This window comes from Mobula hypostoma, chromosome 23 (assembly GCF_963921235.1).
Source record: "Mobula hypostoma chromosome 23, sMobHyp1.1, whole genome shotgun sequence".
Taxonomy (NCBI): domain Eukaryota; kingdom Metazoa; phylum Chordata; class Chondrichthyes; order Myliobatiformes; family Myliobatidae; genus Mobula; species Mobula hypostoma.
In genome coordinates, this window is record NC_086119.1 from 57,230,165 (window position 1) to 57,247,676 (window position 17,512).

The window sequence follows — 17,512 nt, forward strand, 5'->3', positions numbered from 1 at the left end:
TCCAACCTTCAACTGTCTGAGGCAGAGTGTTCTGTCCTCAGTAAGGGCCTCACCTTTGTCCCCGTTTGCCCACACCTCAGCGAGTTCCGCGTTCGCCAAGACGCTGAACTCTTCTTCCGCCGGCTCCGTCTTCGAGCCTACTTCTTCGGCAAGGACTCTTCCACCCCCACCGATGACCCCTTCTCCCATCTTCAACCCTCCTCCTCTTCATGGACACCCCGCTCTGGTCTTCTGCCTGCTCTGGATCTCTTAATCGCTAACTGCCGACGGGACATCAACCGTCTCGACTTCACCGCACCTTGTTCCCATTCCAACCTCACTCCTTCGGAACGCTCTGCTCTCCACTCCCTCCGCACTAATCCTAACCTTACTATAAAACCCGCTGATAAAGGGGGTGCTGTTGTAGTCTGGCGTACTGACCTCTACCTTGCCCGAGGCACAGCGACAACTCGCGGATACCTCCTCTTATTTACCCCTCGATCGTGACCCCACTAAGGAGCACCAGGCCATTGTCTCCCACACCATCACCGACTTTATCCGCTCAGGGGATCTCCCATCCACTGCTACCAACCTTTTAGTTCCCACACCTCGCACTTCCCGTTTCTACCTCCTACCCAAGATTCACAAACCTGCCTGTCCTGGGTAGACCCATTGTCTCAGCTTGCTCCTGCCCCACCGAACTCGTTTCTGCATACCTCAACACGGTTTTATCACCCCTTGTTCAATCCCTTCCTACCTATGTTCGTGACACTTCTCACGCTCTGAATCTTTTCAATGATTAAGTTCCCCGGCCCCCACCGCTTTATTTTCACCATGGATGTCCAGTCCCTATATACTTCCATCCCTCATCAGGAAGGTCTCAAAGCACTCCACTCCTTTTTGGATTCCAGACCTAACCCGTCCCCCTCTACCACCACTCTGCTCCGTCTAGCAGAATTAGTCCGTACTCTCCGCCGCATCTGCTCTCAGGATGAGGATTTTCATTCCAGCACGAGGGAGATGTCCTCCCTTTTTAAAGAAGGGGGCTTCCCTTCCTCCACTATCAACTCTGCTCTTAAACGCATCTCTCCCATTTCACGTACATCTGCTCTCACTCCATCCTCCCGCCACCCCACTAGGAATAGGGTTCCCCTGGTCCTCACCTACCACCCCACCAGCCTCCGGGTCCAACATATTATTCTCCGTAACTTCCGCCACCTCCAACGGGATCCCACCACTAAGCACATCTTTCCCTCCGCCCCCCTCTGCATTCCGCAGGGATCGCTCCCTACGCGACTCCCTTGTCCATTCGTCCCCCCCCATCCCTCCCCACTGATCTCCCTCCTGGCACTTATCCGTGTAAGCGGAACAAGTGCTACACATGCCCTTACACTTCCTCCCTTACCACCATTCAGGGCCCCAAACAGTCCTTCCAGGTGAGGCAACACTTCACCTGCGAGTCGGCTGGGGTGATATACTGCGTCCGGTGCTCCCGATGTGGCCTTCTATATATTGGCGAGACCCGACGCAGACTGGGAGACCGCTTTGCTGAACACCTACGCTCTGTCCGTCAGAGAAAGCAGGATCTCCCAGTGGCCACACATTTTAATTCCACATCCCATTCCCATTCTGATATGTCTATCCACGGCCTCCTCTACTGTAAAGATGAAGCCACACTCAAGTTGGAGGAACAACACCTTATATTCCATCTGGGTAGCCTCCAACCTGATGGCATGAACATCGACTTCTCTAACTTCCGCTAATGCCCCACCTCCCCCTCGTACCCTATCTGTTATTTATTTAATTATATATATATTTCCCCCTTTTTTTCTTCCTGTCCTTCTCAGTATAACTCCTTGCCTGCTCCCCTCCCCCTTCTCTCTCTCCCCAGACTTCCCGTCCCATCATCCTCCCCCTTCTCCAGCTCTTAGATCCACCCCTCCCCTCCTGTCTTCTATCATTTTGGATCTCCCCCTCCCCCCTCAAATTTCTTACTAGCTCTTCTTTTAGTTAGTCCTGACGAAGGGTCTCGGCCTGAAACATCGACTGTACCTCTTCCTAGAGATGCTGCCTGGCCTGCTGCGTTCACCAGCAACTTTGATGTGTGTTGAATTTCCAGCATCTGCAGATTTCCTCGTGTCTAGGGTCATAAAGACAGCTTATGGCAGGCACATTGGCCTTCATAAATTAATGTATTGAGTGCATGAGTTGGGATCTTATGTTGAAATTGTATAAGGCATTGATGAGACCCAATTTGGAGTATTGTGCCCAGTTTTGATCACTTGCCTACAGGAAAGATTTAACTAAGATTGAAAAAGTGCTGAGAAAATTTGCAAGGATATTGCTTAGACTAGAGTTCAGGGGGAAAGGTCAAACAGGTTCAGACTTTATTCCCTTGAACATAGAAGATTCAGGGGAGATTTAATAGAGGTATACAAAATTATGAGGGGTATAGATAGTGGTGTGGGCGCGTGGCCAAGTGGTTAAGGCATTCAAGGTCGCCAGTTCGAGCCTCGGCTGAGACAGCATGTTGTATCCTTGAGCAAGGCACTTAACCACACATTGCTCTGCGACGACACCGGTGCCAAGCTAGTGCCCTTGCCTTGGACAACATCGGTGGCGTGGAGAGGGGAGACTTGCAGAATGGGCAACTGCTGGTCTTCCATACAACCTTGCCCAGGCCTGCGCCCTGGAAACCTTCCAAGGCACAAATCCATGGTCTCACGAGACTAACGGATGCCTATTAATAGATAGTGGAAAAAGCCTGCTTGCATTTACCCGAATAGAGGTCATGGGTTAAGTGTGAAAGGTGAAATGCTTAAGGGAAAGATCTTCACTCGGGGGATGGAACACGCTGCTAGTGCAGGTTTGGTTTCACCATTTGAGAAATTTGAATAGATATATGTATGGGAGGGGCACGGACAGCCAGGGCCTGGGTGTAAGTCGATGGATTTAGGGAGCTCAAAAGGTTTGACACAGACTAGATGGGCCAAACGGCTTGTTTCTGTTCTGTAGGCTCTATGACTCTAAGACATGACTTGCCCCACACAAAGCAAAGCTAACTGTCCCAAATCAGGCTGTTTACTATATCCCCAAGAATTCACTACAGTAGCTTCCCTATGGAGTATTCCTCCTCAGTATTCATTTACATCCTCACCTACACATACTAGCTGCACTCAGATTGCCCATGCTGTCCCTACTCTTTCCCTTCTTCTATTAAGGGCAGAGTACCTCCAAATTTACCATCACCCTGTCTGCCAGCGTGACCACTCTTTGCTTTCCTAATTTCCATTTACATTAGTTCCCTACACCCATCCTCCTTGGGTACAGTCTGAACATCCGAGTGAGGGTCAGGATGGATTGCCACTGCAGGGATCCTCGGCTGAGTGGGAACCCAGCCTTTGAACAGTTCACAGGACCAGAACCTTGCCACGTACGGAGGGCCTGTCACATCACATGCTACTGTTTCCCTCTGCAACCCTTAATATCCATCAGCAGCCACAGCATTCCCTGTGCTTCTTACTCCTGGATCTGAACACCTAACAGAAACACGCTGGCCCTCTTCATTACTTCCCCCGTACGGATGTCGACTTACCTGCAAGTAGATGTTTCATTCGAGGGGAGGGGTGAACGTAGCACTTGAATTGCCACGGTAGTGGAGCAAATGTGAGCACGTGGGACTAGTGTAGATGGGTATGATGTGGACACTCTGTCACTTCACTGCTGCTACAGCACAGGTCCACACAACTCCCAGTGACACCACCATGTTTAATACCACTAGCTGCTTGCATCTTGTTACATCTCTATTCAATGAAGTGATTTCATCCCTTGCCACTTCATCACAATGTTCCCTTTGCTTGAAGCTGCAATGAATGGTGTAGCTGAGGACTTGTTCATCACTGTGCACCCACTGATTTTCCCTAATAACGCTGTTTTGCCAAATGGCGCAGAAATCAAATTGCTAACGATCCTCTCCAGCAGCTTCTCCGCAACATCGTAGGACCTCACCTATACCCACTGAAGCTAGTCTGTAGCTGACTCCCAACTTCCCCTGCATCAATAGGTTTTAAATCATTCAGGAGTTTCATTACCTTCTGCTCGATGTGGCAAGGATTAGTCACATCTCATATCTTGTTCTATTTCACCAGCATTAGAAACCAGACACAATTGTCTGTCCAGGGTACTTCATATTTAAACAGTATTTTCTTTATTTAATTAAAAACACTATAGGCTGCTGTAGGGAACTCCCTGGAGCTAAGCAACAACATTGTGGGGAAGAAGACATCCCGAGGCAGCAACAGCTCTGCTTTCACTAATTTGCAGTAGACAGGGTCTGCTGTGGACCTGCTGGTCAGTAACGTTATAATGGAACCAGAGAAGGGGCAGATACACACAACTGTCCAGGAGGAACTCAGCACGTTAGGCAGAATCAAGGAGGGGAGTAAACAGTTGATGTTTGGGACAGAGACCGTTCATTGAAACTAATGAAGGTCTCTGATAAATGTGTCTTGGGTCAAGACATTGTTTATTCCCCTTCATGGATGCTGCCTGACTTTGAGTTCCTGGAGCATATTGTGTGTATTGCTTAAGATTTACAGCATCTGGCAGAATCTCATATCAAAGCGTCAGAGGGAGACAGGTTTCTGTGGGTAGCTGGATTTAAAGGGGTCAGGAAGCCATCAAGGAGATGGAGTGAGCCCAGGGTCAGTACGGCAGCACCACAGTGAATCTGGCTGGAGTTGCAGCCTGGTATCATTCAGCTACAGGCACGAACATCAGTAAACTTCCCTCCCCTCCCCTATTCGCCACTCAGAACTCATCTCTTCTCACTTCCCCCAAGACCCCTCCTCCTTCCCTTTCTCCTAAGGTCCACTGTCTGCTCCAACTAGATTCCTTCCCCTCCAGCCCTTCACCTCCCCTACGCACCTGGCTTCACCCATCACCATCTATCTATCCTCCTTTCCCCCAACCCCACCTTTTCATTCTGCAATCTTCCCCCTTTGCCAGTCCTGAAGAAGGTCTTGACTCTTTATTCATTCCACTGAGTTCCTGCAGTATTTTGTGTGAGTTGCACCATCTCGGAAGCTGGTGAACCAGTGCAGTTTTCAAGCTGTTCTCAGACAGACTCATTTTCCCAGGGATTACCAGCACGGTAAACCCAGCTTCAGATGTTGTGATTGCATGGGGTTTGAGGCTAACCCACCCCTAGTGATAGGGATTGTTGCGAATGTGAGCCAGTATAAACTCGCCAGGCCAAATGGCCTGAAAGGAATCATGCAGTGTCTCACTCTCATTGCACTTGCTCCCAGCTCTAGCTTATATCCTGACTCATTGAGCAATTACGATTACGCACAAAAATCAAGAGAACCATCCTGCGGAGTTTGTGACATGCTGCAGAACGAGTTCCAGCAACCCTGCCTGCCGTGTGAGCTGCATATCTTCAGCACAGCGTCAATGCTGTGTAGCAAGAACTGGCCAGCAAGGCTTGGTTTGAGCGGAGGCAAAGCCAAAATCCAGGGCTTAGAAACAAATTGCTGGGTGGGGAGGAAATCCAAATGCAGATGCTCCATTTGAATACAACAATCAGTAAACTTCCTCAGTGTTTCTGGTCCAGAACTTCACAGGTTATATTGTATTGAATATTAAAATTATGATAGAACATGGTCACAAACAACACCATTGTAAAAATAAATAGTTCTCTCCACATTTACAACAGTAAGGACTGTTCAAAAATCATTTAGAAAACCTTGGCTTTGATCCTAAATTTGCCTCCAGTGCATTGGCGAGGAAATGCTGGGTACTCATTGCTGGTGGGGCTTTGCTGGGACTGAGCACAGGGCCCAGACCACGCCGTAGAGAAACCACAGAGTTAGGATGAGGATGATGGAGGTCAGAGGGTTCAGATGGAGCGTGGCACCAATGACCATGCAGAGGAAGAGCGAGAAGAGCGTTCGGTAACTGCCCAAGAAACGCAGGCTGAGACGGGGCTGACGAGGAGGCCGCTGTGTCAGCGGAACGGACCTGAACTTCTGGGCCTGGTCAGGGCTGGTCAGGTAATAGCAGGCTACCTTTCCCAAAACACCTTGCTGCTGACACAGGGTCTCCATCTCAGCAGAAAACTGCAAGACAGAACAGAGGCATCATTTACTTCACATCTGTAAAATGGTGCACAGCTAGCAAGCTTTTGCTGAAACATTGAACAACCACTTCCCTCAAAACAAGAGGAGGATCAAAGCTATACACCCCAACCACATCTTCTCCCTGCGAGAAGGAGAACCCTTCATCACTGCACTCAGTCCAGTGAACCCTTCCCTGTAAGCACGAGTTTTCCAGAGCCTCCTCAACTGCTGAATGAATTAATGGACATGCAGTCCCAGAGCCCTTGCAGTAATCACCAGTGGTTTATTTGCCATGTTATCACATCGACTGTGCAAGAACACAGACCTCTCCCACTGCCAACATCAGAGCAAATGGTGGATGCAATTCTGAATTCAACGTTTAAGAGAAGTTTGGATAGGGACATGGATGGAAGGACTATAATGCAGGTGCAGGTCGATGGGACTACACAATTTAAATGGTTCGGCACAAACCGAAACGCCTGTTCCTATGCTGTCATTTTCGATGACTATGAATGCCATGTTCACTTTTAAGTGCTCCCTTCCGCTTTACACAGCTGTCGACATTTACGATCTGTTCTAATATTTCCTTTCGGTTAACACTGACAGTTTATTTCCCTTTCAAGTTTCAATCACCCTCAGATCTATTCACACCCTTTGCAGCTTTGTAAGCCTTTTCTTTCCAACAACACATTCCAGGGAGCAGAGGGAAATTACGCTGGGAATTATGCTTTTTTAAAAACCCGTCCCTTCTGTCAGATCATGGCAGTAACCCAAGTTCCTAATCTAATTACCTGCCCAAGTAAATCTAATTCCGACTTGTTTGTCTCCCAAAGCAAATATCGAATGTGAAATTTTATCAGAATCACTTCCTCACAACCCCCACCTTTTACTACAGATTTTTTGATTAATCTTACCTCGTTACACAATATGCAGATGTGTTTCTGCTGAGTTCAATATTGTTTTGTTCTTACAGGTTTGCAATGGACAATTTCCCCAAGGGATGGTGGTGTGGTTACTACCATACAAGAGACCCTAGTTCAGCCCTAACTTCCAGTGCTGCCTGTGCAGTTTGCGTGGTTGTCCTGGGCTTGGCTGGATTTCCTCTGGGTGTTCCCGATTCCTCACTCATACATCCCACAGAGACACAAGTTGGACATGCACATTGTCCCTAGTGTGTGGATGAGTGGTGGAACCTGGGAGGAGCTGGTGCGAATGGCAGGAGGAGGAATCGGATTAATGTAGGATTAGTGCAAAGGCATCAAAGGTTCTGGGGAGAAGCCGAGAGAATGGGGTTCAGAGGGGTAATAATCAACCACAATAGAATGACAGAGCAGATTTGATGGGCCAAGCAGCCTAATTCTGCTCCCATGTCTTATGGATTGAGTTTAAGAGCCATGAAGCAAGACTGCAGCTCTACAACCACATTTGGAGTTTGTGTTCAGTTCTGGTCGCCTCATTTTAGGAAGGATGTAGAAGCTTTCGAGAGGGTGTAGAGGAGATTTACCTGGGTGGTGCCTGGTTTAGCAAGCATGTCTTATAAGGATAGATTGAACAAGCTAGGGTTTTACTCTTTGGAGAGGAGGTTGAAAAGTGACTTGATGGAGGTGTACAATATAAGAGGCATAAATTGAGTAGATAGACAGACGATTCCAGGGTGGAAATACCAAATAGAAGGGGGCATAATATTAAGGTGTGAGGAGCCACAGTGCATCAATAAGTGTTGCCCATAAGGCACAAAGTGTACAAGATACAAGAGAGAGCACGTTCTGTGGCAATAAACAAGATACTGAAGGAAATTAGCAGTTTGAGGAGCTTCTGGCCTCTTCCTTTCCAGTCTTGGCCCAAAACATTTTGCTCCACAGCTGCTGCCTGACCTGCTGAGTTTCTCCAACTGACTGTGTTGCTCCAGATTCCAGCATCGTGTCTCCACCAAGGAGACTCAGCAGCAGCAGGCATTTAGTGACTGAAGTGGGTCTTCCCCATGATGGCCATCAGTTGGGCTTTCCTTTTCCAAGGCAGTCAAAGACCTGGTCTGGGTATTCCTTACACGCTCTGATCACCCAGAGGAAGACCTTCGACAGCAGTGAGAATATCCCCCGATCCCCAAGAGCAACAGAATTATTCTCCACCCACATGGAGAAGAGTGTGAGACCCAGAGACTCACCCGCTGGTTAATGGCACACGACAGTCGGTACAACAGCCGCACTAACAGTCTGCTCTCGTAGCTGCGAATCGGCTGGAGCTCAGGATCACCCTGGTATTCCACATTAAACCTTCGGAGACCATTTATGATCTGCAAATATAAACAGTTCAATGGATCGATCTGCCAAGCCCTCCAATGGCTGGAGCAACCGACAGTCCCTCTAGCCTACACACTGCTGGGAGTCGGGGAGATTCCTCTTTTCCCAGGCTCCATTCCCCTCTCCCACTCTGAGGAACCTACATTCGTGCCTACTCGAGCCTTCCTTCTGCAGGTGGGAGAGTTCACAAACACCAAGCTAGTGAATAACACTGACAGCCTGCCCCAGGGGCAGGGGCCTGGGTCTTCCTGCAAGGAATGTGACTAGGATTAGCCATCGCCTCATTTTTACCCTTCCTTGTCCTCTTCCCCCACCCCCCACCACTCTCTGCCCTTACCACAACCCAGACCAGGATCACACTTGGGGATAGGGAGTGGGGGCAGGGAGAAGGTCACCTGTCACAGGCACTGGAGACTAGAACTGCTGGGAGATCCAATCCGTCACAACTGACTGCCCAATTCTGCTCCTTTGTCTTATGGTCTTATTCCATCAGTATCACTCGCACAATACCAGAGTCACAGCCCCTGCAAGTGGACTACATCTCAATAAGAGGAGAATTCCGAACAGCCATCCTCAGTCTCCCCGGAAAATAACCCCCACCTAATGAATACGGTTACGTTGATGGAAATACTTCCCCAGATAACTGCCAAGATCCACAGTGTGGTCTGGGTCGCTGTATACGTACCTGGTAACGTCCAAGCTGGGTCAGCATCAGCCTGTCCTCCGCCTGGATGTAATCGGGCAGCTGGTGCTTCCCATTCTCGTCACTGCCCGTTCCCACATTCAGTGCCAGCGGTGCCAGCTGAGGGGTGCTGAGCTGCACAGACCAGACAGGACCTCATCAGGCAGGGTTTTACCCGGTCATCGTCATCAGAACATTAGCGATTCCCAGCACTCTACCACGTTTGAAACATTAGCTGTGGCCAGTTGGTGGTGGGGAAGGAACTGGGGTTGGGCTTATTTCTTCAGCGGTTTCATCGGGGCAGGACTGTGAAAGCGTGTGGACGTCAGCCAGTGAGAGGAGTTTAAAGGAGACAGCTTTATAGAGCGGGCGTCAGCTTTGGCTCAACGGGGCTTGTGAGATAACGGGTCAAGGCAAGGTAGGTTATCTGTTTACAATACAGACAGAAAGTATGTGTGTGAGGCCAGTTTTCTGTGCTCGGTGTCGGATGTGAGAGGTCTTGGAGACACCCAGCCTCCCAGATGGCCACATCTGCGCCAGGTGCGTCGAGCTGCAGTTCCTTAAGGACTACATTAGGGAACTGGAGCTGCAGCTCGACAACCGTCGTCTGGTCAGGGAGAGTGAGGAGGTGATAGAGTGGAGCTACAGGCAGGTAGTCACACCAGGGCCTCGGGAGACAGAGAAGTGGGTAACAGTTAGGAGAGGGAAGGGCAAGAAGCAGGTGCTGTCCCCTTAATAAGTACTCCTGTTTGAGTACTGTTGGGGGAGATGGTCTACCTGGGGGAAGCAACAGTGATCTGGTATTGGGAAATTGAGCTGGTCAGGTGTCAGGTCTCTCAGTGGGAGAGCATTTTGGAGATAGTGATCACAATTCTATCTCCTTTACCATAGCATTGGAGAGGGATAGGAACAGACAAGTTAGGAAAGTGTTTAATTGGAGTAAGGGGAAATGAGGATATCAGGCAGGAACTTGGAAGCATAGATTGGGAACAGATGTTCTCAGAGAAATGTACAGAAGAAATGTGGCAAATGTTCAGGGGATATTTGCATGGAGTTCTGCGTAGATGCGTTCCAATGAGACAGGGAAAGGATGGTAGGGTACAGGAACCGTGGTGTACAAAGGCTGTTGTAAATATTTAAAAAAAAGAGGATGTGCTGGAGCTTTTGGAAAGTATCAAGCTGGATAAAGTCACCAGAACTGAACCAGATGTACCCCAGTCTACAGTGGGAGACGAGGGAGGAGATCGCTGAGCCTCTGGCAATGATCTTTGCATCATCAATGGGGACAGGAGAGGTTCCGGAGGATTGGAGGGTTGTGGATGTGGTTCCCTTATTCAAGAAAGGGAGAAAAGATAGCCCAGGAAATTATTGACCAGTGAGTCTTATTTTGGTGGTTGGTAAGTTGATGGAGAAGATCCTGAGAGGCAGGATTTATGAATATTTGGAGAGGAATTAAATGATTAGGAATAGTCGGCATGGCTTTGTCAAAGGCAGGTCGTGCCGTACGAGCCTGATGGAATTTTTTGAGGATGTGACTAAACACATTGATGAAGATAGAGCAGTAGATGTAGTGTATATGGATTTCAGCAAGGCATTTGATAAGGTACCCCATGCAAGGCTTATTGAGAATGTAAGGAGGCATGGGATCCAAGGGGACATTGCTTTGTGGATCCAGAACTAGCTTGCCCACAGAAAACAAAGAGCGGTTGTAGATGGGTCATATTCTGCATGGAGGCTGGTGACCAGTGGTGTGCCTCAGGGATCTATTCTGGGACCCCTACTCTTTGTGATTTTTATAAATGACCTGGATGAGAAAGTGGAGGGAGGGGTTAGTAAATTTGCTGATGACACGAAGGTTGGGGGTGTTGTGGATAGTGTAGAGGGCTGTCAGAGGTTACAGCGAGACACTGATAGAGGGACCAACTAGAGGGGATGCAATATTGGATCTCCTGTTAGGAAACGAATTAGGGCAAGTGACAGAAGTCTGTGTAGGGGAGCACTTTGGTTCCAGTGATCATAACACCATTAGTTTCTATTTGATCATGGACAAGGATAGATCTGGTCCTAGGGTTGAGGTTATGAACTGGAAGGCGGCCAAATTTGAAGAAATGAGCAAGGATCTAAAAAGCGTGGATTGGGACAGGTTGTTCTCTGGCAAAGGTGTGATTGGTAGGTGGGAAGCCTTCAAAGGGGAAATTTTGAGAGTGCAGAGTTTGTATGTTCCTGTCAGGATTAAAGGCAAATTGAATAGGAATAAGGAACCTTGGTTCTCAAGGGATATTGCAACTCTGATAAAGAAGAGGGAGTTGTATGAAATGTATAGGAAACAGGGGGTAAATCAGGTGCTTGAGGAGTATAAGAAGTGCAAGAAAATACTTAAGTAAGAAATCAGGAGGGCAAAAAGAAGACATGAGGTTGCCTTGGCAGTCAAAGTGAAGGATAATCCAAAGAGCTTTTACAAGTATATTAAGAGCAAAAGGATTGTAAGGGATAAAATTGGTCCTCTTGAAGATCAGAGTGGTCGGCTTTGTGCGGAACCAAAGGAAATGGGGGAGATCTTAAATAGGTTTTTTGCATCTGTATTTACTAAGGAAGCTGGCATGAAATCTATGGAATTGAGGGAATCAAGTAGTGAGACCATGGAAACTGTACAGATTGAAAAGGAGGAGGTGCTTGCTGTCTTGAGGAAAATTAAAGTGGATAAATCCCCGGGACCTGACAGAATGTTCCCTCGGACCTTGAAGGAGACTAGTGTTGAAATTGCGGGGGCCCTGGCAGAAATATTTAAAATGTCGCTGTCTACGGGTGAAGTGCCGGAGGATTGGAGAATGGCTCATGTTGGTCCGTTGTTTAAAAAAGGGTCGAAAAGTAATCCGGGAAATTATAGGCCGGTGAGTTTAACGTCAGTAGTAGGTAAGTTATTGGAGGGAGTACTAAGAGACAGAATCTACAAGCATTTGGATAGACAGGGGCTTATTAGGGAGAGTCAACATGGCTTTGTGCGTGGTAGGTCATGTTTGACCAATCTGTTGGAGTTTTTTGAGGAGGTTACCAGGAAAGTGGATGAAGGGAAGGCAGTGGATATTGTCTACATGGACTTCAGTAAGGCCTTTGACAAGGTCCCGCATGGGAGGTTAGTTAGGAAAATTCAGTTGCTAAGTATACATGGAGAGGTGGTAAATTGGATTAGACATTGGCTCAATGGAAGAAGCCAGAGAGTGGTGGTAGAGAATTGCTTCTCTGAGTGGAGGCCTGTGACTAGTGGTGTGCCACAGGGATCAGTGCTGGGTCCATTGTTATTTGTCATCTATATCAATGATCTGGATGATAATGTGGTAAATTGGATTGGCAAGTTTGCTGATGATACAAAGATTGGAGGTGTAGTAGACAGTGAGGAAGGTTTTCAGAGCCTGCAGAGGGACTTGGACCAGCTGGAAAAATGGGCTGAAAAATGATGGATGGAGTTTAATACTGACAAGTGTGAGGTATTGCACGTTGGAAGGACAAACCAACGTAGAACATACAGGGTTAATGGTAAGGCACTGAGGAGTGCAGTGGAACAGAGGGATCTGGGAATACAGATACAAAATTCCCTAAAAGTGTCGTCACAGGCAGGTAGGGTTGTAAAGAGAGCTTTTGATACATTGGCCTTTATTAATCAAAGTATTGAGTATAAGAGCTGGAATGTTATGATGAGGTTGTATAAGGCATTGGTGAAGCCGAATCTGGAGCATTGTGTTCAGTTTTGGTCACCAAATTACAGGAAGGATATAAATAAGGTTGAAAGAGTGCAGAGAAGGTTTACAAGGATGTTGCCGGGACTTGAGAAACTCAGTTACAGAGAAAGGTTGAATAGGTTAGGACTTTATTCCCTAGAGCGTAGAAGAATGAGGGGAGATTTGATAGAGGTATATAAAATTATGATGGGTATAGATAGAGTGAATGCAAGCAGGCTTTTTCCACTGAGGCAAGGGGAGAAAAAAACCAGAGGACATGGGTTAAGGGTGAGGGGGAAAAAGTTTAAAGGGAACATTGGGGGGGGGGCTTCTTCACATAGAGAGTGGTGGGAGTATGGAATGAGCTGCCAGACGAGGTGGTAAATGCGGGTTCTTTTTTTAACATTTAAGAATAAATTGGACAGATACATGGATGAGAGGTGTATAGAGGGATATGGTCCATGTGCAGGTCAGTGGGACTAGGCAGAAAATGGTTCGGCACAGCCAAGAAGGGCCAAAGGGTCTGTTTCTGTGCTGTAGTTTCTATGGTTCTATGGATGCAAAACTGGGCTGAAAAGTGGCAGATGGAGTTCAACCCAGATAAGTGTAAAGTGGTTCATTTTGGTAGGTCAAATGTGATGGCAGAATATAGTATTAATGGTAAGACCCTTGGCAGTGTGGAGGATCAGAGGGATCTTGGGATCCATGTCCAAAGGACACTCAAAGCTGCTGCGCAGGTTGACTCTGTGGTTAAGAAAGCATAGGGTGTATTGGCCTTCGTCAGTCATGGGATTGAGTTTAAGAGCCAAGAGGTAATGTTGCAGCTATATAGGACCCTGGTCAGACCACACTTGGAGTACTGTGCTCAATTCTGGTCGCCTCACTACAGGAAGGACGTGGAAACCATAGAAAGGGTGCAGAGGAGATTTACAAGGATGTTGCCTGGATTGGGGAGTATGCCTTATGAGAATAGGTTGAGTGAACTTGGCCTTTTCTCCTTGGAGCGACGGAGGATGAGAGGTGTCCTGATAGAGGTGTATAAGATAATGAGAGGCATTGATCGTGTGGATAGTCAGAGGATTTTTTCCCGGGGCTGAAATGGCTAACATGAGAGGGCATAGTTTTAAGGTGCTTGGAAGTAGGTACAGAGGAGATGTCAGGGGAAAGTTTTTTTACGCAGAGAGTGGTGAGTGTGTGGAATGGGCTGACGGTGATGGTGGTGGAGGCGGATACGATAGGGTCTTTTAAGAGACTCCTGGACAGGTACATGGAGAAAAATAGAGGGCTATGGGTAAGCCTAGCTAGTTCTAACATAGGGACATGTTCACACAGCTTTGTGGGCCGAAGGGCCTGTATTGTGCTGTAGGTTTTCTATGTATCAATCTCTGAGCTGGACAGTTTGGTTAGAAGGGACTGTGTTTCTGGGTTGCAACTGAGAAGCCAATTGGTCTGTTATTAGCAAACAATGGCAAAAATGAATGTCTGCTGTGTAATCTGAGATAATCACATTACTAATTTAAAAAACTTACTAACTGTTAATGTTGTACTTCACAGGAGAAAAGATGGAGCTAAAAGAACACTGGTTAGTTTCCCTTCACAGACTGAGGATCCTTCTGCAGAAAACCACACAGTACATACCAGTCACTGCAAAAGCTGCAGTCAGTTACATTAGAGCTGGCCACAGCCACTGCCTAGGAGAGTCAAGCTGCTTATGGACTAGAACTGGTCAAGACGACTAGAGAAAGAACGTCTGGGGGAAGAAATGGATGAGAAAGTAAAGTGGTAGGTGTCAGGACACTAGGACTTTGGTGTTTGGTTGGGGAGCGAGGCTCTGCAAACCACAACAGGTTTATTGTTTGTGGCAGTACAGTGCAAGACACAAGATTTAATACATTACAATAAAAAAGATAAATAAATAAACACCATGCAAAACTGCAAGGTTGGCTACATGGTAAGGAAGAGGACGAGAAACCTCCGGACCCCCCTGAAGGCTAGGGTAGGGTAGCCACAGGCAGAAAGGGAGAGGTTTGGCCTCCACAGCCCAGTTTCACATTGCAAACCTCAGAACCCGGAGCTCGGCAATGCAAGAGAAAACAATCAGTGAATTACTTCCAGACAATGGTGCCTGTTGATATCAATACAATGTCTCAAAGATTACGAGGGATACCTCATCAGGTGTCATACAGCATCCAACATCAAATATTAAAAGTGAATGACTGTTCATCTCTTCTGCTGCATGGGACCAGGTCATCTGTGCAAGGCCAACACTTACTGTGTGAAGGTGCTGGTGGAGAGCCGCCGGCCAGCACCACCGCAGACAGTCAGATGGCCATCGGGGAGGGAGTTCCAGGACTGAGACACAGTAACAGAAATGATCAGGACAGTGTGCGGCTTGCGGAGGGGTTGGCAAACGTGTGCAGCGAGAAGACTTAGCCCAGGGTTTGGAAGGAGCTGTTGGAGTAATTCCAGTATTGTATGGGGAGATGGTGCACACGGACTGAATGCCACATGGCCACTTTATCCTGGAGCCCAACTGCAGCTGTGGCTTTACACCCAGCCTGAAGGTGAGACCTTCTGTCAACAGAGGCTGAACTGTGCTGACCACAGGCGATGGGGCTGAACTTCACCCAAGCTTGTTTGTGCTACGTTACTAAAAATGTACTGCAAGCTGCCACGGGAATGGAATTACTTACTGGAGCTCTTTGAGGACATAATGAGCACAGTGGAGAGATGCACGTTACTTACTTGGATTTCCAGAAGGCACTTGATAAGTTGTCACATAAAAGATTTAGCCATAAGATAAGGATGCTGGAGTTGGGGGTGATGTATTAGCATGGATTGGGAAATGGCCAACTCATAGAAAGCAGAGAGTTGGGATACATGAATGTTACTCTGGTTGGCAATCAGTGGTGAGTGGTGGGCCACAGGGGTCAGTGCTGGACCCGCAACTGTTCATGATATACATTAACAGTCTGGAAGATGGGACCGAGTGTAGTGTATCTAAGTTTGCTGATGATGCTAAATTGAGTGGAAAAGCAAGTTGTGTAGAAGATACGGAGAGACTGCAGAGAGATATTGATAAGTTAAGGGAGTGGGCAAGGGTCTGACAGACGGAATACAATGTTGATAAATGTGAGGTCATCCACTTGGTAGGAAACATGGAAGAGCAGATTACTACTTAAATAAAATTGCAGCATGCTGCTGTGTAGAGGGACTGGGAGTGATTGTGCATGAATCACAAAAGGTTGGTTTGCAGGTGCAGCAGGCTATCAAGGCAAATGGGATGTTGGCCTTCATTGTTAGAGGGATTGAATTTAAGAGCGGGGAGGTTATGTTGCAACTGTACAGGGTACTGGTGAGACCGCACCTGGAGTACTGCGTGCAGTTCTGGTCTCCTTACGTGAGGAAGGATATACTGGCTTTGGAGGTGGTGCAGAGGAGGTTCACCAGGTTGATTCCAGAGATGAGGGATTAGACTATGAGGTGAGATTAAGTCACCTGGGTCTGCACTCACTGGAATTCAGAAGAATGAGAGGAGATCTTATATAAATGTACAAAATTGTGAAAGGGGATAGATAAGGTAGAGGCAGGAAAGTTGTTTCCACTGGTTGGTGAGACGAGAACTAGTGGACATTGCCTCAAGATTCAGGGAGTAGATTTAGGAAGAACTGCTTTTCCCAGAGAGTGGTGGATCTTTGGAATTCTCTGCTCAATGAAGCAGTGGAGGCTTCCTCAGTAAATACATTTAAGACAAGGCTAGATAGATTTTCACATAGTAGGGGAATTCAGGGTTACGGGGAAAAGGCCGGTCGGTGGAGATGAGCCCATGGTCAGATCAGCCATGATCTTATTGAATGGCGGAGCAGGCTCGACGGGTCAGATGGCCGACTCCTGCTGCTACGTATGTTATTATCCCACAGGCTGTTTTCAGCAGCCCAACTGCTCCAGGCAACCCTGCAGCAGTGCCCAATGAGATGAAAGTGTCTGAATCCTTGTACCTTTGTGTCTGTACCTTTGGTACAGCGGCCTTACAGAGCCCAGTGATAATGTGACAATGAGAAGCTGGGGAGGGGGAGTAACACTGAACGGTGTTCTCCACAGCACACTGCCATGGCTCAGCTGTGCATTGTGCAAACACCGACCAACCTTGAACACTTGACACAGGTACTCCAGCGACCTTTCCAAATATTCGTCTGTTTTCCGTATCTCATCCGGTCCCAGGTCATCCAAATCATTGCTTCCATAAACAGAAGTGTTGAAGTTGTAGGTGGAAAGGCCCAGTAAGGACATGAGCGAGTGGCCCGTGGACTGCTCGGAAGTGTGGTCAGAGATGGATTTCGCTGTCTGCTTGGCCTGTGCTATCAGATGAGCTAGCTTCATTACCTGCAGGACAAACCACACTGGGCAAACTGCTTCATTACCCACCCACAACATCTAACACGGAGCCGAGGGGGAGAGGCCAGGCGGGGCGGGGGGGGGGAGGCTGGGTGGGGCAGGGGGGGCCGCCGAGGGGGGAGGCCGGGTGGGGCAGGGGGCCCCTGGGGGGGGGGGGAAGGCCAGGCGGGGCAGGGGGCCCCCGAGGGGGAGAGGCCAGGCGAGGAGTCTGTCAGTGAGGGAACTGGAAATCAGGCTAATACAAAATTGTAAGGTGTGGACAGTGTAACTGCTTAAATAAAATTTAATAATCTTGTGAAGGAAGAGAATCTGGGTCCATTT

The 17,512-nt window shown here is 48.0% G+C and overlaps 1 protein-coding gene across 2 annotated transcripts in view; it reads right to left on the reverse strand.

Moving 5' to 3' along the window:
* Positions 1 to 4,182: 4,182 nt before the first annotated feature.
* Positions 4,183 to 17,512, reverse strand: part of smpd4 (sphingomyelin phosphodiesterase 4) — a 94,343-nt gene continuing 81,013 nt past the window's right edge. For both annotated transcript variants that reach the window (XM_063031699.1, XM_063031698.1), the window contains 4 exons: positions 16,943 to 17,179; positions 9,084 to 9,215; positions 8,263 to 8,391; positions 4,183 to 6,098 (listed from right to left, as the gene is read on the reverse strand). In XM_063031699.1, the coding sequence (XP_062887769.1) occupies positions 5,781 to 6,098; positions 8,263 to 8,391; positions 9,084 to 9,215; positions 16,943 to 17,179 (816 nt within the window). In that variant the 3' untranslated portion in view covers positions 4,183 to 5,780. The remainder of the gene's footprint in view (positions 6,099 to 8,262; positions 8,392 to 9,083; positions 9,216 to 16,942; positions 17,180 to 17,512) is intronic.